Consider the following 25,339-nt stretch of genomic DNA (forward strand, 5'->3'; position numbering starts at 1 on the left):
TCGCATATACGTCGTGTACACAGAGCAGAATTGCCATTTGTTCATATGAATAAATAATTAGCCATAATTCCAAAATCCTTTGACCCATAGTCATTACATTTCTTGGGTATGTTTGACAAGTGATATCCTGTAATTTGAGATTTCAAAAGTTATCCGTGGCATGGTTTATGAATCTCTTAAATTATTCATTGAGTGGTCGGGTACAACCCGACCACTCTTTGGAGTTGTTACGATTAATTTGAGTGATCGGGCACAACCCGACCACTCTCTATTATTGTTACGATTAATTGAGTGGTCGGGCACCACCCTACCACTGTCTAGAATTTTTCCGATTAATATTTCTTTCTTTCTTTCTTTCTTTCTTTTTCCGGACAATAATTCTCCGCGGGTTTACTCCGTTCAAGATATTTAAACCGTTCAAGATATAAACTTGTAACTTCGAACACATATTGACCCTGATCCCGAGTAGTGCATATTGTCCTGACGTCATGATGACGTCATCAGGTATCAAATTACAAGCAATTTAGTGTTTCTATTTTTTAATCATTACAAATCGATATAAAATCAACCGTGAGAGACCAGAACTTGTTTTTAACGGCAGTCAATAGAATAATACCGGGTCTTCAATTTACTTCGTGGGTGTCAAATCATACGACCCTTACTTCCGGTCGAAACCGGTCGAACCCGGAAGTGCCTTGTAATTTAAAAATTGTAAAAGATATGAACGTGCTTTCAACGATGTTAATCTTCGGCAAGAAAGTTCTTTTCGAAACTGTAACCGATGACGTCATGAAATATTAGAGTGCCCTTTAGCGGCAGGTTGTAAAATGTCCAAAATGCATTTGAATAGATGTCTGTGGCGAAATTTTCTGTAATCTTTTAAAAATTGGTATATATGATGACCTTCATGCAAACAACGCATGTGTGAAGTTTGAAGCCGATGACGTCATCAGACCGGAAGTTACAACAAAAAGACTTTTTATTCTTCAAAATTCGCTAAAAATCAATCGTGAGAGGTATAATCTTAAATTGTCCATTAAATGATAGATTAAACATTGGCGTTAATTGTGCCAGGCGCGTGGCTTGTCAAATTTATCATACACGTGACCCGCCGCCGACAAAAATACCCTTATTACTAGTAGTCCGTCGCTCAAAAATTCAATGAACGCATAGCGCGTGGCCGATCGGCCACGGCATAGGGCGCGCGAGAATAAATAAATGCCTGTTATTGTAATGATATTTCTGGTTGTTTGCATTGGTTATGAATTTTGAATTTAATTACTTTAAGCTTTGTAAATGACAAAAGAGCAATTTTTATTCAGGAGTGGGGGGGGGGGGAGGCGTAGGCCCTGTAGCTGGCAGCTATCGACCAATCAACAGCCGTGCACACTTTTAAATCTTAGGCTGCGTCACAATTTCTAAATGCAGCTCTGGTTTGCATGTGCAGGGTCGCGTATAGTGCGCCGGGTATAAATGGAGCAACGGATTCAATTCGTCGAAGATCTTGCGGTGTTCAGGTCTAGCTTTGTTTAATACCTGCACATTGATAAAGGCGGGAGTCCTCCACAGTGACCAAACAAAATTGCAAGATGGCAGGAGAGGAGGGAATATCCACTACGACGGTTTCATGTGTAAAAGGGAGACCAAATAAATGACCAACTATTTAGTTTAGTGTCTTTATTTCAACATGCATTTTGTTATGTCTTACCCAGGATAACAATGTTTATTGCAAAAACAACTTGCTTAGACTACAAATTACAATTTTTGTGAATGATTGCGTAACAAGACAATATTTGGTTTTGATTGGATTGGATTTGCAATGGTTTATTTTATTTCAGGAAAAATCTGAATTGCGGTTAGTTTACATTAAAACAAATTAAGAGAGTTTTAGTAATACTCATGTTAACCTAAAATCTCTCAACTCTGGGGGACGGGGGCGATTCTAACCCCCTAAGATCTCGGCCATCGAGTAACGAAAAAAAAATTAAACGTAGTACATGCATGGAACAACTCTTCATATACATACCCAAGAAATTTCATGATTATTGGTCAAAGGGTTTTGCAATTATGGCTCAATAATTATTGTTATGTACGAGTGGCAATTCTGCTCTGTGAACACTACGTATTTGGGAAAATGCAGGGAAAATATGGGATTTTTTTCGCTGCGTAGCAACCCGTTGTCCGATTTTTATGTTGTTGTATCAAAAGATGCGCAAGACTCGAGGCTAAAAAGTCATAACAGTTCGGGTCGCCAATTCTTTTTTTTTTTTTTTTAAGGCTATCGCTGAAAAAGTTGGGGGCCGGGGCGGATTCTGCCCAGGCCCTTTTAGGGTTCAACAAAATGATGATTAAACAAGAAAGGACGTATTGATATTAAAGAAAAAACATTGGTCATTAAATAAAACTAAATTTTGTGAAGATAGGTGCTCCTTTTACGTGTGAAACCTAGTAAAAAGCCCCCAAAATAAAAAGAAAGGTTCCAAGCACGCCAACCCTTTTTTTAATATTATTTCACACGTTATCAAGTGGGACATGTGATTACTGGTGATACATTTTGATATGCTAGTGAAACGAATAATATTTTTATTTCGCAGAAATATTATACACATTTTTATTAGTGTAAATGGGACACCAAAAAAAGGGAGCAAAAACAAACACCGGAACATGTCTCCATCTATGGAAAGCTTGAAGGTGTGGTAAAAATGTCTGTGATTAAATTCAAAGCCGTGAACTAGGCTATTTTCTGCTTTCATAAAATCACACAGTCATGCAGGCGCATCATGAAGGTGAAGCTTTCAATTGCTCACCGATGACAGTACGTATGATGGCAAAACGTTGACAAGATTTCCTATATGAAACGGTGTGAAAAATACTGTCCAGTCAGGCCAGTGATGATGTGGCCGTGGCCACACCTCCAACCTTCATTGGCCAATTAAAACACTCCACTTGACGCTTAACGCCACTGAAGCCTTCACATCGGAAGTACATTTACCGAACTGGGACCAGACGAACGTTTATAAGCAATGCCATCTCATCTCTTAGTCTCACCCTGCAACTGCAATTTGGTTTGTGACACTCAGAGGTGTAGGAAGACAACTTGTAAACAGCATGGCTTTCATGCGAGCCTTGTGCTTCGTCCTGTTGGTGGGTTTTACTGCGGCATTTCAACCAGACTGCTCGTCGAAATGCCCACCTAAGTGTCCACCGATGTGGACCTTCTACAATGGCAACTGCTACCGTTATTTCGGCACCGTCAAGACCTTCGCTCAGGCTGAGAATCACTGCAAGGAGTTCACTCAAGTCGGCCAGTGTCACCTGGCGTCCGTAGCCAGCGTTGAGGAGAATTCTCTGCTGCTCACGATGTTGAAGTCGGTCCGTGGGACTACTACATCCAGCAGCATGTGGATCGGCTTCACTGACGTGGCAGAGGAAGGGAACTTCATCTGGACAGATGGGTCAGCGGTCGGCTTTACCAGATGGAGAAGTGGCCAGCCCTGGATCAAAGCTGGTGAAGCGGACTGTACCGAAATGGTAAGCGGATGGGATGGCGAATGGAATGACGACCCATGCGGCTCTACGAAAGCCTACATGTGCCAGATGGCAACTTCAAAGTAAATCCCACCACAACGGACGACCACGGAGATTCGTAAGAACAATTTTGTAACATCAAACCTGGAACAAAACGACACCAAGTCGATGTCATCGCCATAATCGCCAAACTGTTCTACCAAACGGACACTCTCTAACAGTTTCACTTTAAAACTAAACGGTTGAATTTCGAGGTGTGGACTGCTGTCCGGCTACACAGTGAGAATGAACTTCACACCTTCATGGCTTACACGTTTAAGAACACACGCATCCTTTCAAACAATTTGGCTTTGACCAAGTATCGAGGTTAATAGTGAGACATCCATTGAAGACCACAACCATCGGTGAACTAATCTGCTGGTTTAGGCGTACGCTTAAGCCGCACACTTATCTCCAAACACTTAGGAAACAAGGAACAAAAATAGTTTTCAATTAAAATCCTCAGATTACAGGCTCCAACAGTTTTTGCTTCAATTAACTGGACACCTTGCTTTAATTTTATATTCATTTACTCTTGAAATCTCCTATAATTTGCTTTGTCGTTTAATGTTCGAATTATTTTTAATTTCTGGTAAATTCTGTTATCATTAGAATGTAAGTTTATTGATGTTTAAAGTTCAAATTCTTGTTATTGTTTATGTATCAGTAGAGAACATTTGTTGGTCAATTCCACTGTCTAAGTGCAAGTCTATATGCTCTGATTTTCATGGATGGACTAATTAAAGATATTAAGTTAGTGAATATAAAAAAACCTGGATCCATTTTAATTCATGCCGAACACACCAGATAAATTCAGTCCATTCTTGGATAATTTGCAACGAAATATTAAGAACCGATACCAGTTGTCAATGCTTAACCTACCCGCCGACGAATTACCACTGAGATGATGGACATTTTTTTTCCTTTAAGATTTAAAATTCTAAACTTTACATTTTTCTGTCATCATTATCCACGATTGAGTGTCTCAAAATAGTTCCAACGTGTTTTAACTAAAATTTGTTTCTTTAATATTTTTCTTATTCTTAAAGTTGTCGAATTTTTATTGCCGACTTTGTTGTTGTTATTTGCATGATCAATCTTATTTTACTCCTTAAATAATCGTAGATTAAAAATGTCGCATGAAACATTGTGATGTTTGAAGAGATTATTTTTCAATTTTGAATCGAAAATGACGTGCCACGAGTAGTAATTATCAACGACAGACTGTCCCATGCAGTATTCAGCTAACTATTGACGTCTTTCTTGAATGAAAGACCCGTTGAACAAACACCTCGCCAATATGGCCACAGCCAAACGTCTAGTAATGTTTGTGGGACACATATTAAACATTATTATTTTGAGAAATTGTGCCTTTGATGATGCAGGCCTGGCATTTGACAAACTGTCATGAGCATGTCATGAGAAAGATGTTTGGTTATAGGGCCACAGAAGATTTCTCCATTGAAAATGAAACACAGGTAGAATAACAAGCAGTTCTCAACGTTTATAGGCGTTGCTACGCAAAACAAGAATAACAAGCAATTTTTTGTTTGTCAAAGCCGCGATTTTGTCATTACGCAAGGCCGGATCATGACAACACATTTTTTTAGGGGGGGGGGGAGGGGTGCCAAACATAACTAGGTCCGCCGTTTTTGCAAATTTAATATGAAAAGCAAAGGAAGGTGTGGAAATGTATTGCTTTGGTTGAGTTTTGTGGGTGGTGTACGTAATGATTGACTTTTTTGCGACGTTAATGGGGCCATGGCCAACGGGGCCATGCCCAGCCCCCCCCCCCCCGCCCCCCGGACCGCGGTTGTCATCAAGTTCTATCGTTATATTATAAACCTTTACCCCAGGGTTTTCCCTGACCCGATCTTGTTTATAAACCCTGCGACCTTTTAACTTTTTTTGTTTGCTTTGATTGGCCACTTCGTACGACTGTACTCTTAATCTACAGATATTGTGAAGAGCGCCCTCTCAATGGCAACAAACCTTGCAATTAGACAGCAATAGATGGCGCCCTAAAAATACCCAAACGAACATGTCTTGTAACTGGACTCCGATTATTATAAATGTACGGAAGTTAGTACAGAGACCGTTAAGGGTGCAGTGAACTAATTCAAGCGAGAATTTCTACGCCAGCTGATTAGCATAAAAAGTGACCCCCCCCCCCCCACACACAATTTCTTTTGAAAACGGAGACCGTTTGGCTTTAAAAGCGGTGGAATTGTTTAAATATACCCAAGGATCAACTCCCTGGTTTTGGGGCTTCCATCTGAGGGCAGGCTTTTCATCACGGATGAAAAAAATGGGTCCGATTTGCCTGTGAAAGTGGAAGGGTGCCACTCTTAAAATGGCTGCATGCAGGCTCGGGAACTATCACTTTTCGGGAGGTGATTTTATTTGGGTGTGAATATTTAAAAATGTAATTGGCTAATGTACGTAAAATTGAAAAGAAATGAAAAGATGAAAGACAAGACAATAATTTATTTTTTGTTTCAGAAACCCCAGTGATGTTGGCTTGCATGTTACTTGGCCCTGAACTTTGTTGATTTTACACTGTTTTCAATGGGGATTGAATTAGTACAGTGGACCCTATATTTCAAAATGGCGGCCTCCAGTACTCATGCGGGCGGGGGACTTGAATAAATATTTTTTTTGCTTACGTTCGTCGGAGAAGTCGATAGAGAGACAAAAAAATAGCTTTGGGAGACAGTTTTCTGGATTGTGAACAGAATGAGGCCTGGACAGGGCATAGCCTCATCCAAAGTGCATTATTGATGTACATGTACATGATATTCAGACTTAACTGGCTACAGTAATATAACTCTACCTCAGGCCGACTTCAACCCTAACGGAGGGTATAAACCTAACGGAGAGCACCCCTAACGGATCGTAACCCTAACGGGGGGCAACCCTAACGGATCGTAACCCTAACGGGAGGCAACCCTAACGGATCGTAACCCTAACGGAGGGCAACTTTTGTGAAACGTAACCCTAACTGGAATGGTGGTGGTGGGGGGGGGGGGTGGTTGTTGTTGTTGAAGGGGGTACGCGGTGTGGGTGGTTGGTTAGGGGTGGGGATGGGGTGGGGGTGGATGGGGGTATCCTTTAAAGACATGAGCATTCTAAGTAAAACCTTCAATTACCATGAAACATTTCCTCCCCACCCTTTTCAAGATAACCACGCCCACCCCACACAAAGGAATTTAATATTTAAATAATAAACAAAAATCAAAGAAAACAAGCAAACAAAATAAAAATGCTCCCATGCGCTCAGCCAACAACCCATACACCCACACCCACGCACATTTGGCAACAATATAACTAAATTAAAATGATGCTATCATTATTTCTGAAGACATTGCAGATTCCGTATGTGTGCTGGTTTAAAACTGTGCAAAATGCTATAGACTGGCCTTGAACATTTAACCTCATAAACGGCCAGTGCATCATTTTTTTTCGATTTTTTTTCTACAATTGAGGTCCGTCATTAATTCTTGATCTTATAAGTATTCATTTTGTGTCAGGTGATAAAAATCAATCTGTTTATATTTCAAAATGGCGGCCTCCAGTACTCATGCGGGCGGGGGACTTGAATATAGTTTTTTTTTGTTTACGTTCGTCGGAGAAATCGATAGAGAGACAAAAAATAGCTTTGGGAGACAGTTTTCTGGATTGTAAACAGAATAAGGCCTGGACAGGGCATAGCCTCATCCAAAGTGCATTATTGATGCACATGTACATGATATTCAGACTTAACTGGCTACAGTAATATAACCCTAGCTCAGGCCGACTTCAACCCTAACGGAGGGTATAAACCTAACGGAGAGCCCCCCTAACGGATCGGCTGCATTCTATAGGCTGCATCCGAATCAGTTGTCTAGAGCTAGGTCTAGGTCTGCGCCCATTGAAAATACGCGGGGACGCGCTGACAATAGACGTAGCCGTAGCTCTGGAAGCCCGTTTCGGACACGGCCATATGACAGGAAGTTTACGCTATAATAACAATGTCTCATTTTATACTTTAAAAGTGCATTCTCTTTTGAATGAAAGCGTAAGTCATTTTATATTTTATTATTTTCTCTTTCGTTCATTTCATATTAGTTACTGATATTTTTAAAGAAAATTGAATTCCTATAATTCCCTTTTTTAAAAAAATAGTTAGGTTTTTCCAACGGTGGTCGGCTGACCACCGTTGGAAAAACCTAACTATTTTTCAACTACTGCTCCAACTTTACACTTTTTTCAGTCCAAATGTTGTTTGCTATTGGTTACATGTTCATGAACGGGTGCAAGCCAGCTAGACTGGTTCCCTTACCTTACAATTTTCCGGCATTTATAAATTGATCCATTTTATCTTTAGTGGAGTCAAGGAACCAGACTACTTAAACATTTTTGTTTTTCTTAGTTTTTACAGCATTTTCAAACACAAAACTTCAAACATGTCAGTGTAACAATATTTGATCTATTATACTTACCCCTCAAGTAGTTCATTTCTGATAATTACAGCAAAAGCCAATGATGTACATTCCCTTTAATCCAGACCTGAAACTTTTCCTGGTCAGATATAGGCCTACATGTTTGTTAAATGTAATTTTAATATTCTTTTGAAATTTCAGTGGGTGTAATTCATGAATGTTTTCAAATTAACCCTAGCTAACCCACCTCAATCTACCAAAGTCCTCCTGGCGTTTTTTTTTTAGGATTTTGGAGGATTGAGGATGAATAGTTTTTGAGAAATATAAGGATTTTGGAGGATTGAAGATGAATGGTGTTGAAGCACATGAGGATTTTGGAGGGTTGACCTATTGCGGTAGAATCGCATTAGAATCGCATCTACGCAGCTTGTGAAATATTGTCCAATTACATGTTATACAAATAGATGCGAAACCCGCAAAATCTGAGACAAACAAAAGTAAGTGTACCAAAACTCCATAGGGTTGTCTAAGGGGCGTGGCTAACTCACAAACGGCGATAGGTCAATTGAGGATGAATGGTGTTTGAAAAGGAGGAGGATGTTTTTGAGGCAGGACTGTCTAACGATTTTGAAGGATTGGGGCAGTGGGTATCCTTCATTTGATCATAAGTGCACAATTTTGGAGGATTGAGGATGGTTCCTAGCAAAAAGGGCCTAGGGAGTTATTTAAACCACACAAGGCTTTGTATGTTTAGCATTTAATGGATAATGCTTATTGTGTTGTGTCTCCCCAGGGTGAAGCTTGCGGTCAATCGTAGCACACAGGAGGCTGTAGCTGACAAGATACTCAATCTGGACAAAGCCAAAGGGGCCATAGAGAATGTCCGCAAAGAGGTGCCTGTAAATCCCATCGCCAGAAGTCTTGTAGTTGATGAGTGCATCACAAGTCCTTCCCTAGTCTCCCAGGTCAATCACAAGTCATTCAGTCACAGCTAAATCACCGTGGTAAGCGCATTCGGTTGTAATTTTTCACTCGCGCTTGCATTCACTCACGGTTGCTAATGTCACCAGAATGTTAAAGTGACTTGTGATCTACATGTTGCTGGACGTATGATGGACTTGTGACTGACTTGTGATTAACTGTACAATAACTGTAAATATCCAGACTGTTTTTTGTGTTCAGTTAAAATTAGTTTGCACTTTAACCTGTCTAGGATGTTATACTTTTTTCGATATCTTGCCGGCCCGCTGGTATTCACACTGAGGGTGCATTCGTGTTGTACAGGTAGCCCAGTGTGATCAGCCGAGCGTAGCCATCAATAATGAGCGCACTTACACTGAACGAAAGCCTGTGTACTGTGCTCAATTTTTGTTTATTCAACTCAAAACAGAAAGTGGTGTCACTGAATAGATTTTACTTTTCATGACTAAGGAAAGTTCACCCAACTTTCCCTTATAGAAAATACACCATTCAATGCCAATCTTGTATCAAGTGCAATTGCATGATGAATGAAATGTGCACGTTCGGGAATGCGGCTCTAGCCGTCTTCCGGCACATAGCCTTTCCTCAAGCCGTGGCTATAGCCATCAGCCGGCGAGGAGGGATTACGAATTGAAAGTGGAGGGTGTATTGGGTCTTAAACCTGTCTCGGTATCTCCCACGGCAGACATGGAGTCTGAGTCTGGGCAGAGCAAAGTAAGCTGATTGACTAGTGACATGGGGTCAATCTTACTTAAATATAACTGTGTGAACGAATAGGGCACTAGATGCATTGCGAGGTGTTAGTGTGCTGGAGTAGGCCAGTCAGACCGTATAGAAGTATGCATCATCAAGGCTCGCAACCAATACGATTTCAAAAACTTCAAAGGTGTTTTCCCGTTCTCATATACAGTCTTGTTCTTCAGCATGTCCAGTCTCTGTCTGTTTTTGCTGGTGACCTTTTGATCTGTGCCCTCTGCCCTCTGTAGGTCTGCGTCCACAGGATGATGAACGACGATCACATTGTTCGCTTCTACGGCCAACGCAAAGAAGGCAACATTCAGTATCTCTTCCTGGAGTACATGAGCGGGGGAGAGCTCTTTGATAGAATTGGTAAGGTTTTCCTGGAGTGTTTCAGTGGGGGAGAGCTCTGTTTGATATAATTGGTTAGTCCGAGTAACTTGGACCCAACTTATCGCCTTTTTTAACATTTGGACATGGTCTGGCGATAGTAAGGTCCAAGCTAATACCGTGACCTAGACAACACAGTCCCAAAAACCAACATTTTCCAACAAAAAACATCAGATTTCACCTTCAAAACGGCCTCCAAATTACTAGATATGCCACCTGAGGTACAAGTAGACATCGATAATTAAGATGGTTGTACTGAAGTTTACTTACGATCCGGAAAAAAGTGAAATTTTCCGTTCATTTCGGAGAGCTCCCCTCGCGATCTTGAACATGTTAAATTTCCGATCACGTTTCAAACATTAAAATGTTTGAACGACGTGATTTCTTCTACATGCCCAGCATACATTCGATGGTCCCCGTATCCCGTGTGCGATTTCGTTACCGAGCGCGCGCGATGCATCGATTATGATAATGAGTCACGTTTGTAAATACATACATGTGCATTTCGAACTGTAAAAGGGAATCGGGAACCAGCTTGAACTGGTACCCGCCATAAAAGCTGCACTAGTTCCCGACTCCCTATTATCATTTGAAATGCACATGTGTTTACAAACGTGATCCAGTCTACTCATTATCATAATCGATGCATCGCGCGCGCTCGGTAACGGAATCGCACTCGGGATACGGGGACCATCGAAAGTACGCTGGGCATGTAGAAGAAATCGCGTCGTTCAAGCACGATCGGAAATTTAACGTGTTCAAGATCGCGAGGGGAGCTCTCCGAAATGAACGGAAAATTTCACTTTTTTCCGGATCGTAAGTAAACTTCAGTACAACCATCTTAATTATCGATGTCTACTTGTACCTCAGATGGCATATCTAGTAATTTGGAGGCCGTTTTGAAGGTGAAATCTGATGTTTTTTGTTGGAAAATGTTGGTTTTTGGGACTGTGTTGTCTAGGTCGCGGTATTAGCTTGGACCTTACTATCGCCAGACCATGTCCAAATGTTAAAAAAGGCGATAAGTTGGGTCCAAGTTACTCGGACTAATAATTGGTGGGGTTTTCCTGGAGTATATGAGCGGGGCAAAGCTCTAATAGAATTAGTAGGGACTAGGGTTTTCCTGGAGTATTTCAGTGGGGGAGAGCTGTTTGATAGAATTAGTAGGGTTTTCCTGGTGTATATCATTGGGATAGAGCTGTTTGATAGAGTTGGTAAGGTTTTTCTGAAATGTTCTGTACCTGTCAAATGTCATCCCCCCAGCACCCCCTTCCCCCAGAATTTGATGGATTTTAATGTAACTATGACGGAGTGATCCTTTGGTGGGGGTTCATCATAAGTCTTTCGAAATTGAAGGTCTTGCAGGGATCATGTGCTTTCGTTGTTTAAAAATTCACAAAATGTGACCTTTTTTAAAAACACAAAACATATAGGGATCGACCAGGGAAAAAGGCGGCACATGCGGTGTGTGGAACCACTTGTTGAAACACTAATTATGATTTTCAAGACCGTGAATATTTACCATAAATCATAAACAGCCTGTTGCCTTGGATGAACCGAAACTGCTGGTGTTACGCGTTTGGGTCCAAATTGTTGAGTAACTCACCCATAAAATTGAAATAATTTGTTTTCTCTTGCAGAGCCTGATATTGGTATGCCAGGCAAGCAGGCCCATCGGTACTTTGTTCAACTGATGGCCGGCGTTGAGTATTTACACAAGAAGGGTGTGACCCATCGAGATCTGAAGCCAGAAAACTTACTTCTGGACGATAACGGTAAGATGAACATTTTTGAGATTCTCACAATTTGTTGTACTTTGAAATGTTGTTGTGAGCTTCTCCAAGTGTTAACACACACTATTACAGGCACTTGTTCAATGGGGCTAGCTCCCACTGTCTCAGAATTGATGGCCCAACGCGTGACATCATCACTCTGTGTGTTCTTCTCATATGTGATATGACAAAATGGCAATGGAACTACGTATGGAAGCCAATAAGCCAGTTTGGTTTCTCAATGAAGCAGTCAAAGGTCATTCGGGATAAAATCGTTGACGTGATGACATGCGATGTTATGCGGACGCCCATTCTGCTTGTAATAAACACGCGAGCGTCATGCGCCCGTCGCTGTGCGCATTCATGCGCCTTCGATGAGTGTTTGATTATCCCAAATGACCCGTGTCCCATATCATTGTGCGCATGCCAAACTGGCTTTATATTGACATGGGATCTGTACCTATGAATTGACCGTGTTTTCGCTGAAAATTTCTTTCGATTTAATAATGATATCAACCTCTCATTCTTAATTCAATAATGTACCAGATATGTCTGATTGCAGTTGGAAGCTCTTAAGAGTGAAGTTTTCATGGCGTTTTTTCCGCACATTTTTGTGACATAAATCATGACTCTGCTTCCTCTGCGGCTGTACGTACACGCATAAAATTGGCATAGTGCCAAACTTTTAATTTGAACACGACCTCGCGTATGCTTACATGTATCAGTCATCATCATACGGATACATGACACTTTCTTTCCCGGATGCCGATATTGTCTAATGTTCTCGTCTTTGTAACTTGTTTCCAGATAACCTAAAGATCTCAGATTTTGGTCTAGCCACGGTCTTCCGGCACCAGGGCAAAGAGCGTCTGATGGCCAAGTGTTGCGGGACGCCTCCCTACGTCGCTCCAGAGGTCATGAAGAAGGAGGAGTTTCCTGCCGAGCCGGCTGACGTCTGGTCCTGTGGGATCATTCTTGTGGCCATGCTGGGCGGAGGTTTGTAGCTACAATCACATGGTCCTTCTGCATCAAGAGCAAGTTAGATCAATGACAAAAGTCAACTAATAGTTGATTTGCAACGTAACTTAGCCCAAGGGCAGATCCAGGTTTGGATCAAGAGGGGTGTTTATCTCCCAGGAAGGGGGGGGGGGGAGCGTTAGCAGGCATGCAAGTTTTTCTCGGATCCCCTGATTTCCTTGTTTTTTACTTCTCATGAATGCCATTACGAATTGGAAAACACTGTACAAAGTCTTGTGTGGTTTGGAATTCCCTTGTTTTGTTTTTTTCTCTTAATTCCCAGTTGCATGCCTGAGTTAGAAGGCATATTGGCATGTTTTCAACATAATTGTCCTTTTTGGGAGTTTCTCAGTAAGGGGAGCAGAGATTAGACCCTCCAAATTCAGCTGATTTTAGGTGTGTTTTTTTCTCAATTGTAACTACATATTTTTAAAATTTTAAAATATATGTACATGTGTACATGTATTACACTTTTCATTTATACCACCAATTTCATGAAAAAATATCAAGTGTCCACTAATATCCTTGTTTATAGTATAGCATTGAAGAGACACACGTGTTGTTGCCCATGTGAATTGTTTGTGTTCTATTTTTGGTAACAGAACTGCCGTGGGATGAACCGACGTACGAATGTAAGGAGTTTCGTGATTGGTTGGATAAGAAGATGCACCTGTCGCCATGGAAGAAGATCGATCCCTTGCCATTAGGTGGGTTTGGGGGCTGTTTTCCAAGTCTCATCTTTGTCTCAAACTCAATCTCAATCTTTTGAAATATTTCCCTAATGATCCCCTTTGATACAAAAGGCAACGGATCAAAGCTTTTGCTCAAAAAATCGAGCTACATTGAGGTTGAGATTGAGCTGAAAAAAAAATTACCTCCATTACTGTTGTTACTGTACATGGGCTCCACGGACTAACTGACGAAGGTTGCATACCTCAACAAGACGAAAAAGGCTGGATTTTGGTCCTTCTGTTAAAATTAAAAATTGAGGAAACCACTCTAGAAGTCAGAATGTTGCTTAGCTAGCTTCAGGCATGCAATTTTCCCTTGGATTAACTGATTTTCTCTCTTTCTGATTCCCTTGTAAAAAGACTGCAAAGAGACTTGTAATGCTTGATATTTCCTCTTTTTGTGTGACTTTCGTGTTGCATGCTATGTAGTTTATAGGCATGTAGCTTTTCATCAGATCAGGTGATTTTCTTGTTTGTCACTTGTGCCGTTAAAAATTGAGAAACACGGTATAAACTCTTGTAAAGCTGAGAATTTCCTCTTTTGTTGTTACTTCCTGGTGCACAAAATTGTTGTGTATCTTTGTATAGTGTGGAAATGTGCTTTGAAAAGCTCTTTCAGATAGTTGTTACGATGGAAAGTGTTATACAGGGTGAAAACAAAACAAATGTTGGCACTATTGTTTTAGTGAAGTTCTGCATGTAGCACTTTCATTAACTAAGATATGAAAGCCCAATTCATAAGCTTTCTTTTAGTCCAAGAATCATTCAAATCGCTCGTGTAATATTCAAGTTATGGAATTTTAAGCACAACCACCGTTTTAAAGTTCTGTCCACGGATCACAAAAAGGTGCAGCAAAGCGAAAACAAATCACATAGGGATGTGCTTGAATTGTTTTCGTTTTGCTGAAAGAACGCACAGTGGTTGTGTTCAAAATTCCGTAACTTGAAAAGTACATGAGTTATTTGAGTAATTATTGTACTAAAAGAAAGCTTATGGACTTTCATATCCTAGATTTTGAAAGTGCTACATGCAGAACTTCACTAAAACAATAGTCCCGACATTTGGGTTTCGTTTTTTTTTTTACTTGCCCGGTATATGCATTACAAATGTATTATTTATTTCAGTGCCCTGTACTGACAGTGATTTCCTAGTATTTTAAGCACATCTCGTTCATCTCTTGTTTGTCTTTTTTTTCCAGCATTACTCCGGAAAATCTTGACGGAGTCTCCTACCAAGCGCTGCACAATAGCCACACTGAGGAAAGACAGATGGTACAATGGCAAAAGTAAGTACCAATTTGTTTTTAAGATCAATGAACAAATTACTGAAACAGATGATAGATTGTGTCATTCAAAGCCAACACTTACAATTACGGAGGGAGGGATTGGTTGTTAATTTTTTTTTCTGGTTGTTGCTGCGCAGTCCTTGAAAATGTTTTTTTTTTTTGACAAAGAGAAAAGCTGCTTTAGCAGATTGATTGCCATTCAAAAATTGTTATAAGCATTCTAACATCTTTGTCTGGGTTAAATCATTGATGAAAAACCAGTCACTAACAAAGATATGGATGTCAGTATTCTAGAGTTAAGTTATTTCAAGTCAAATCACAAGTCAAATCACAAAGTCCCCCAGTCCCATGTCAGCTCACAAGCTATTCGAATTATCTGCGACAAAGGCATTCTTTTGTTGCTGTTCATTTCCGGTTGCTAGAGATCTTGCTAGTGACTTGACTTGTAATTGACATGTAGTATGACTTGCGACAGACTTGTGATTCGATTTGTGGCCTGACTCGAAAATAGCTTATTGGTAGACTTGTAACACGGCTGTTAACCCTAACTCCCTAGCGTCTTTTAGTAGGAACTGAACCAAGTCCATCAAAATCCATCAATCACTGTGCTTCAAGTATAAAACTGTACATGACATAATGGAATCCACCACTGACGCAATATGGACTTGCTAACCATGGCTTTTATCACAATAGTAGTACAGGAAGCTAGCCAAAATCAATCAGATACCCCTAGCACTGCTTCAGCCCATTAGGCCCAAGTCCATCATACTCCATCAATATTTAGTCACGCCTGGCCTTCTGGGCCAAGCCCCCCAAAATCCACCAAAATGGGGCTTGGATTTTGATGGAGTTGGGGGTGGTTAGGATTAAGGATTGTCTTGGTTTCGTGGTGTGATTTGTGACTGGCTTGTATTAATAATCACATGTAATGGACTTCAGGACAATTCTGCAATATTCTGGTTTACTACTTTATTTAAAAACATTTTGGTGGTTTCTTCCTAGCTTGGCCTCACAGACCCCCATCCAGTTCACCAACAAGTTCCGGTTCATTCAAGCGTGTCTGCTCAGGCAATGACCTTTCACCAACGTCATCTATCAGAAGGTAAGAGTGCAGAGTCTTGTTAGTTGTTTTTGCCTTTTGCTGTCAAAATGTCGCAAGTGGTGCAACCTCGAAAAAATATTTGGCTATAATTTGTGTCTATGTACAGCTTAAGCACAAACTAGTGAAACAAAACAAAAAATACAATAATATAAAAAAGAGAAACGAAAATGTGATTTCAAGAAAACGTTCTGCGGGAATAAATATAATGCTTCTTAACTCATGATCGTGCTGGTATACACAGCAGCCCAATTTTATTCTTCATCTTAAACATTTCGGACAAAAGTTTGATACAGAACTGTAATTCAGTCCTTGGCAAGGCTGTTTCATAAATCTCGTCAATGCGAATACGAAGCGAATTTGACGTCACCAAACATTCACTTTGAAATTTGCTGGAGTTGAAATCTGTTAAGTTTTTGCAAATTCACAGCACGGAAATATGCCGTGGTGTCACAAATTTGCATTCACGTTCACGCTCACGCTGGGCACTTTCAATCACAAGTCTTCCAAATCTCAAGGCCATGACCATCTATTCATTTGAAATGCTCTTTGTCCTCATTCATCCCTTGTTAATTGTTACTTCATCTTTCTGGTAAAAAAGCAACTCAGAATTATTCCGCTTGCAGTTTTGAACAGAAAACCTTTGACCAATAGACCATCAGCATGTCGCAGTCATTTGGATTTTTCCAATTCAAGTCAACGTAACCAAAGCGAGGCTGGAAGGAAGAATAGTCTGGTAGCTTATTGCACCAAAACATTATCATTCAGTACGTTATTTGATACAGGGAACATGACTGAAAATGGTGGCAGCATGATAAAGGTCTATAGTCATAACTGTTTACCAGTTACAATCCTCCCCCTTTTTCACGTCTTCCCCGTTTGTGAAATCAATACAGAGAGAACTCGGCCACGTTCTCCAGCTCCCAGCCCATACCACACGCCGTCCATGACATGCCCACACCAGAAACCACCAAAGAATCCGTGGAGAAGTTAATCCTGGGCGTCAGCTTCTCACAGCCGGTCCACATTGACTCCTTGCTGCTGAGTAGTCAGATACAGTCAACGCCCGGTAGCTCACAGGTGAGTCAACAACTTTGCTGGATATCCCTCAAGAACGGACAGTCCAGGTTCAGGTGGATTTTTAGCCCTCTCCTTTCTAGGACATCTTTTGTCGATTAGAAACCACCCCCCTGCTGCTAGCCATAGGTGACTTAAGTCGATCCATCCCAATGGATATCCCCCAGGAACGAACAGTCCAGGTTTAGGTGGATTTTTAACCCTATCCTTACTATGGACGACTTTTGTCGACAAGAAACCACCCCCTGCTGCTATCCATAGGTGACTTAAGTTGACCAGGAAACCACACGCCAAACACCCTCAACACAGATGTAATTCACTGCTTTTCAACAAGCTAGCATGTTTTTGTGTATTGCTGACCATACATCAACCTTACATCAACCTTACATAGGCTGCAAGAGTGTTTTCAGATTGTTCTATTATGTAGTTTCTTCAAGGTAATGTTACAAAAACTTGAGATAAATGCTTCAGAAGTATCCATGCACGATTTCAGGTATGGAGTGCCATTTTGTCTTGTGTTGAAATGGCTTTCAGTTTGATAAATGAAAAGAGAGCAAAAAAAAGACATAAAGAGTTAAGTTCAAGACCAAATTTTAATCACAACCTTTTGTATTCAAATAGTACCACTTCATTCAGGCTGACCATTTCAACCTTATAGTCGCTAGGGATAAAGTTAAGATTCCAAGCTTTAAAATGGTATAACAATAATGGCGGTGCGTGTACGTGTTTCTGTGCCAATGCTAGAGCCTGGCGAAAAAAAAGCCGGTATTTTGGGACGCTCTCTATTTTGGTTTCCTCACAATAGTAAAAAGGTTAAAGACCTACACAAGCAGCAATGTTTTTTTTTTGGTTAGTTTCTATAATTACTTTGTTTTTGTTCTTTCCCATTGTCCCGACAGACACCTATGCAGAGACTAGTTAAGCGCATGACCAGGGTTTTCACTTAGCCCCGACGAAACCATCAAGAAACTCACCGCCGTACTAGAGAAGATGGGCTACAGCTGGAAAACGACAACAGCAAGACAGGTCAGATATGTTAGCCTGTATAACTAAAAGAATACTTATTGGACAATGCCTGCTGAGTGGGGAGTGTGGCCTAGTTGTTAGGGTTCGTGACTCATGATCAGATGGCGAGGGGTTCGAATCCAGCTGCTGGCCATATGTTGTGTCCTTGGGCAAGCCACCCAACATGCCTCTCTCCACCCAGGAGTATAAATGGGTACTGGCATTAGCTGGGGAGCAGCCTGCGATGGACTAGCATCCCATCCAGGGGGAGTGGAAATATTCTCAGTCGTTGCATGCTACTGAAACCGGAGATAAATTCTGGCTTGTTGGGCCACATTGGCTCGTGGAAGACTTTAAGTCTTTTTTTTTCGCTGCTTAAAGACAGATTCTGATTTCAAATTTGGAATCGATTCTATTCTATTCGGCTCTAACCTCGAATCGCCCAGATAGACTTGTTGATTTTGTGTGACTGAGTACTTTTTGTGTTTTTGTTTGACACAGGTCACAATCACATCTCTGGATCGACGAAAGAACCCGCTGATCTTCAAAGCTCACCTGCACGAGATGGACGACAAAGTACTTGTCGACTTCAGACTATCAAAGGTAATACATTCGCGGTTCCCGTCTTTAATATGTCACTGGAGTGCCTCTATTTCAACTTGGGCGCCGATTTTGTATTTTTAGTAGTCTATACAGGGTGAGAACCCCCCCCCCCCAAAAAAAAAGTAGAATATGAAACCAAGATCTCTCGATTCAGTACAGTAGTTTTTGATGCAGAGCTTTTTTTGTGAACCACATATAAATGGCCATGATTTAGCACCCGGGAAACCTTTGGTTATGCATATTTGCGGGAAATAGGATTGCGCGTTTATTAACAAACATATTTTGCAACACAAGCTGGAGAATTGTGTGGTATGGTTCATGTGCTGAACGTTGCTTTAATGTTTACTTTCAATTAAAAGGGAACCTAGTCAGTTTCCCATCATGGTTGTTTTTGTTGGAAATTTTCCCAAAAGTCTAATTCGAAACACTGAATCGTCTTTATTTCCAAAACCTTCTTTCACTTTTTAGGGTGATGGTATCGAGTTCAAGCGACACTTCCTCAAGATAAAAGGAAAGCTGGTGCACATCACCACCAAAGTACCCCTGCTCTCCCCTTTTGTCTGAATGGCCTGACCCAGCTGGGTCAGAGGTCACAACACTCAGCATTTCCCGATTGAGGGTAGCAGTATTAATACCAACTCTTCCATTAATTATGCAGGTAGTTTTGTATCTCTATTTTAGTCAGGGTTTTATGCGATCATGAGTTCCTACGATCAGCTTGTTCCACAATCCACAGTGCCTGGAAAAAAATCTCGCAATCTTTAGAACTTCGTTTTACTCACGATCAGGTGGTGATTCATTGTGAACGATGTCAACTTGTCGTCAAATTTGGCAGGCTTGTTGTTTGAGAAACTTGAGTTATTTCAATTCAAACTTGGCACAGTTACACTGCATCCGAATCGCATGGGTGCCACTGCCAATTTACACATGTGTCCAGGGATAGCCGATTTTTGGTGGACAATGCCTTTGGTTGCTTGACTGCCACTTTGTGTGTTTGCTAAGTTTGGCATGATGATAAATCTCCAGATACCTTTAAATCTGCATTTTTTCCCAGTCGTTTTCCTGATTGAAGATGAATAAACCAACCATTTTGTAAAATTGAATTGTCCATGATAGTCAACACACAAGCTTTGACAAGTTAGGAGGAGAGAATTGACCAGAAAATGTTGATCAACTCACTTCCTTTTCAATTAATGAATCAGAAGCAACATTTATAATTATGATCTTGTATTTTAAGGTTTACACTTTACACAAAAGATTGTTTTTGCCATATTTTATCAAGGTACAATGTATTATACAAACTGATGCATTGAATACACTGCATACCTTACAAAAGCGTCATAGAAAACAGCAGTTACAAGTGTTGAGCCGGATATATACTATTATTGAAGGCAAGTTGTCAAAAGTCCATCACAAGCCAATCAATGTCAATGTTGCCTATTATTTTTTTTAAAATATGAAATGTACGTTTTTGAGGATTTGGTTCCACTTCTTTTGACTCACTCTGTAGATCTGACTTGTGAGAACTTGCTGACGTCAACTCTACTGCTATTTCATGTTGCTTTGGTTGTGTAGCCTGTTCTCGAAATATCTAGAAGCCAAATAATGAGTTCCTTGCTAATGTTCAGCTTATCTGGAACTGGAAACCGTCAATTATATTCTCATCTTCTTCACTGTGCCAAACAAAAATGATTGGATTTTCATGTGTACAATTTCTTTAATTTTTTGTACCGATCATCACGTTTGCGGTTTTGCATTTCAAGATATATTTTTGTAATCTTAAAAGAGTCTTTTTGAAAAAAAAAAACTGTTACAAAGTTAAAGATCCACTGGAAAAATATTCCTTGAGTTCTTTGAAAACAATTCTTTGTCTGGCAATTCTGAATGAGTGAATTTCTCAGCTTAAAATGTAGGTCCTGTGAATATTACACAAATATTGACCGCTTCGAGTGGTGTAGTAAAACTAGCCTCCCGAGGTGATCCATGAAGCATTCTATAGAATGCTCCATGGATGACCGAGGGAGGCTAGTTTTACTACTTGGATAAAGCAGTCAATATTTGTTGACACCTCGCCCACAGATTCTGCTTGATTTGAAGCGATAACTGATTAATTTAATCTGAATACAATTAAAATTTATTTCTATTTGAATACAAAATTAGTTACAAATTTACCTGCACTTTTCCAAACTACCCCTTCACGAAATGTTTGAACCCAGCTCTGTAGCGCTAGCGCTTGGGAACAATACGCGCAACGCGCAAAGCACAAACCTGTATGCATAATAATAAGGGAATAACAGTGTGAGGAGCCGGCTTGCGTGTGCGGAATTGATGTCGGTGGAAATTATTATTATTATTTTTATTTATTTATATTTCAGTGTTATGCCTAGGCCGCCTCCAGTTCATATTGGGATTTTAAACCGACCACAAACGCGGGTTAGGGAGTCGGTTTTATGCTGGATGACATCGTTGGCATCACACCTTGTGATATATCTTTACCGAGTGCAGGTCAGCCACTGCCAGCTGCTGGCCGTCAGCTGTGAGTGTGATTCCATGGGGGTTGTACAGCCCCTGGGCCACGCAGCTGACAAACTGACCGGCACAGTTATAGTGGTGTATGTGACCGGTGTCGACGTACTCTGTGCTCACTGCAATGTAGATACCCGAGCTGTTGCTGCATACACCAAAGCAGTGTTTCACCGGTTTACCGTCGATGGTTGGCTGGATTCTGGTAACAGTCACAGCGTTGCCATTAGACACCTCCACTATCTCCACTAGTCCCTGCTTGATGTCACTGATCACAATCCAACCATTGCTCAGTACAGCCAAGAAGTAAGGTGTTATCTTCACTGGCATGGTGTGTAGGATCTCACCATTCCTGGGATCGAGCTCAACCAATACCTCGTTCTGGAGACCCGCTATGATGTTACCATTCGGCATGATTGCCACGCTGTACAGGCTTTTGTCTGCAGTGCCAACCTGATCCTCCGGCTCGACGTGGAAGTCACACTTGTGCGTGGTGTCTCTATGGTAAACCATCACCTTGTCGGGATTAGCACACACCCACTGATTCGATACAGCAACAACGTCATCTGGAAAATAAAATTTATTTCGAATAAGATCATTCAGATAACCGAAAGTGTTTCGAGTAATTACTGCTGGTCTATTAAAAAAAAAAGATTAAAATAATTAATATAAATATATTTGATTGTTTGAGAATCAAGTGATCCTGATCCACTACAGACCTTGACATGTTCAATTAACTCGGAGCAATGTTGCTTAAAACGCATAACGGAAAAATAAAAGAATGAGGATGAAAGTGAACGAACGAGGATATGTATTTGTACAATGATAATTGTTCAAAAAGCTAATGACCATCATAAAGTGGTATGTCACATGGGTTTATGACTCGCCATTTTGCAGTATTCCAGCACTAATAGCTGTTTCCAATTTTAATTGTTAATAGTTGGCACGACGCACACGTGCGCACGGCTGCTATAATTCGTCGGATCGGTGCGCGACATCGCGTACCTGCAATCGGCTCAGTGAGAACGTGTCTCTTGCGCTGAATTCAGGCCCAATTCAAAACATGATTCAGCAACTTTTGATTTGAAATCGAGATCCTAGAATGCTGTTTATCTCAAAATATACAGCTGAAGCTGAGCTGAAACTTCATCAGGTTAGTTGTTCAGCACCCTTCTTTAGATTTTTAACACTTTTGTTGCTTCAAACGAACAAAATGCACAAATTACAAATGATGGACAATTACTTTGCTGTGGTTAGGCGTATTACGTTCCAAGTTTATCTCTCCTGGAGGGCAACGACTGCGATGTAATTGGATGGCTGGGCAGTTGCATTATAGTTTGTAGTGAACCACAAAATCCATTTATAAAATGCATTTCACGATTTTCTTAAAGCTTGCAACATCATTCCATGACCGTCTCCAAACGTTCAACTTGAAATTATACCATACGGACATAATTGTCTACAGAAGTATCAAGTAGTGGTGGGAGGGTTTAAGAGGTTGTGGAATGCTCGAAGACATTTCCGTCATTTTTCGGGTATATGTAGCCTATTAAAGGTGTGATGAAATAAAAACGACTATTGTGTCTGTCATGAAATGAGTACAAAAGGTACTTTTGAGAGCTGTTTTTCAAGTCCTGTCATGCCTGTTTCGACCCGAGCGTGCAATTTGTGTAAAAGTCGTCGTTGCGGGCAGCAAACAAAACACAGTAAATCGTGACGTAATAAAGGACTCCCGATGCAGAGTAGCATAAACGAGTCCTGTTTATTACGTCACAATTTACTGTGTTTTGTTAGCTGCCCGCAACGACGATTTTTACACAAATTGCACGTACGGGTCGAAACAGGACCTGAAAAATAGCTCTTAAAAGTAGCCTTTGTACTCATTTCATGACAGAAACAATAGTCGTTTTTATTTCATCACACCTTAGGCTACATATACCCAAAAAATGACGGAAATGTCTTCAAGCATTCCACAACCTCTTTAACAAATAGGCAGTCATGAAAGAGCAACTAATGCCTCCTACGAAATAACTGTGATTTTACGCAGGAAGGAAACGGTACGAACATAAAATTGATTGTTACAATGAATATGATTAATGGAAGGCATTGGGGATGAGGACGATTGAAATGACCAGTATTGTTTCTGCTCCAGAGGGCCTCTTATTCAAAAATTAATTGCGACTTATTTGAGAAATGAACTAGGGAGCAGAGGATGGGAATACATTTTTTTGAATCCCTGTGCGAAATGGAATGTGAAAAAAGCTATACTATGCCGTTATATTTTCATTTAGACCTTAAAATAGGGATATGCATAAATGTGTGTGTGCACTAACAACGTACTTGCGTTTATTGGAAGGTATTTCTTAGTACGCCCCTGGTTGTTGCAGATAACCACTCGTTTGTTCTTCCAGTCAGCCACAGCAATCTCGTCAGGGTCAGCCGCAGCAGCAATGCCTCTGGCTACTTCAAACTCGCCTTCACCACTCCCCTGCGCGCCAAATGAATGGCACATCTCCAATATGTCTTTCACCATCACCTTGCCCAGATTGATGTCAAGTTTCTGACTCTGCACGAACACGGGATGCGACTTCAAGCCCGCAGCCTTGGAAGTTTGTTGAACTCCGAGCTTCTCCATGCCTTTGCTGATGGCGGAATATTGGGAACGTGAATGCAGCTTGGTACCCAGTGTCTTCTCGTGCTCATCCAATCGCTCGTTTTGCTCCCGTTCCTGGCTTGTGATCTCATCAAGGAGTCGTTTCTCTTCAGCGTTGACCGTTGCATTGGAATTTGCTCTGGCCTCAGCAGCTCTGTCCTTCACCCTCTGTCGAGCCTTTGCTGTGTTGTCCATTAAAGCCTTCTTAGTTGCAGCCACATCTTTTAGAGATACCTCAAGACCTGTTAATGTAAGAAATAGACCTTTATCATGCTGCCATCATTTCAGTCATGTTCTCCTTATCCAAAAACAATACTGAATGATAACGTTATTTTTGTGAACAAAAAGGACTTCCAGCATCGCTTTGGTTACATTGATTTGAATGGGGAAAGATAACGATGGCCGCAACATGATAATGATTCATTGTAACAACTTTGTAAACAAAAATCATCCAATACCACCGAGGGGCCAACAAGATGGTACGTTGTTGAGTATTTTAATGTTTTAATATACGGCACTGCAAGACTCTGGAAGCAAACACACTGCAGCTGGACAAGCGATACTCTTCGATTTCTGCGGGTTAATATCTGAAGATGCATGGCGTCCATCTTGAAAATATCCGCTAAGTCTGCGTCAAGTGCAATCAGAGATGGAGTTATATCAACAAGTACTTTGTTTTTCTTTGGTATGTAGAACACGTGTTGAATGTTAGTCCCCGGTCCTTACAATTCCGCAGACGTTGCGAATACGAAAGGTAGGGAAGGGGTGCACCACTAACACTAGGTTGTCATGTTTATAATACTTCTGAGAGCAGCATATATAGGTATATACGGGTGATCCAGCCACTTTATTTTAACTTCAAGATACAACTTCGGTCCACATTTTACTACTTCAAATTTTTATTTAATTTTTACTTCCTGCAAGGTTTATTTTGTGTTCATTGCGGGTGATGCCCCACGATAGGGACAGTGGATATACTGAGGTAAGATGTTATTTCCTTTTTAAACTATATTATCCCATTATATAATTTTCCTTTGAATACAGAAAACTACACTCTTTCAATTGAAATTGTGAGATGAGCTTTGAACAGATTCTTCTAATTATCGCTCACAACCAACATATTTTCGAGGATGCTACCTATACGGGGTGAACATTACGATCATTTTTACCTGACAGTATATCAGCCAAATCCTTCCTGTCGGCCAGTTTCAGTTTCTCACACAAAAGTCCCACCTGATTAGGGCTTGCACCTTGTTGTTGTTTCCACTTGACGAGCATCCGGAAGATTTGATTCTCCTGTCCATGGTAGTCGGTCTTAAAGCTGTCAATCTGTACTGTGGTAAAGCCCAGATATGTGGCCAGCTTCTCCCATTCTGGACCGAGTCGACCGGCAAGATTACGCAGACCTACCTCATTCAAAGCTGTAAATTGAAAATTGAAAACAATGGCCTCAATAAAAAGAAGGCATAAAACAGA

At 40.8% G+C, this 25,339-nt stretch overlaps 1 protein-coding gene and 1 pseudogene across 1 annotated transcript; both read left to right on the plus strand.

Moving 5' to 3' along the window:
• Positions 1–3,020: 3,020 nt before the first annotated feature.
• LOC119735457 (alpha-N-acetylgalactosamine-specific lectin-like) lies at positions 3,021–4,717 on the plus strand. Its single transcript, XM_038209159.1, has one exon. It carries the CDS (start codon positions 3,109–3,111, stop codon positions 3,613–3,615), a length of 507 nt encoding a protein of 168 aa, XP_038065087.1. The 5' UTR covers positions 3,021–3,108; the 3' UTR covers positions 3,616–4,717.
• A 4,924-nt stretch (positions 4,718–9,641) lies between these two features.
• On the plus strand, positions 9,642–19,790 carry LOC119735812 (annotated as a pseudogene).
• The last annotated feature ends 5,549 nt before the right edge of the window (positions 19,791–25,339 follow it).

The sequence above is a fragment of the Patiria miniata genome, unplaced genomic scaffold (genome assembly GCF_015706575.1).
Source record: "Patiria miniata isolate m_02_andy unplaced genomic scaffold, ASM1570657v1 HiC_scaffold_29, whole genome shotgun sequence".
NCBI lineage: Eukaryota > Metazoa > Echinodermata > Asteroidea > Valvatida > Asterinidae > Patiria > Patiria miniata.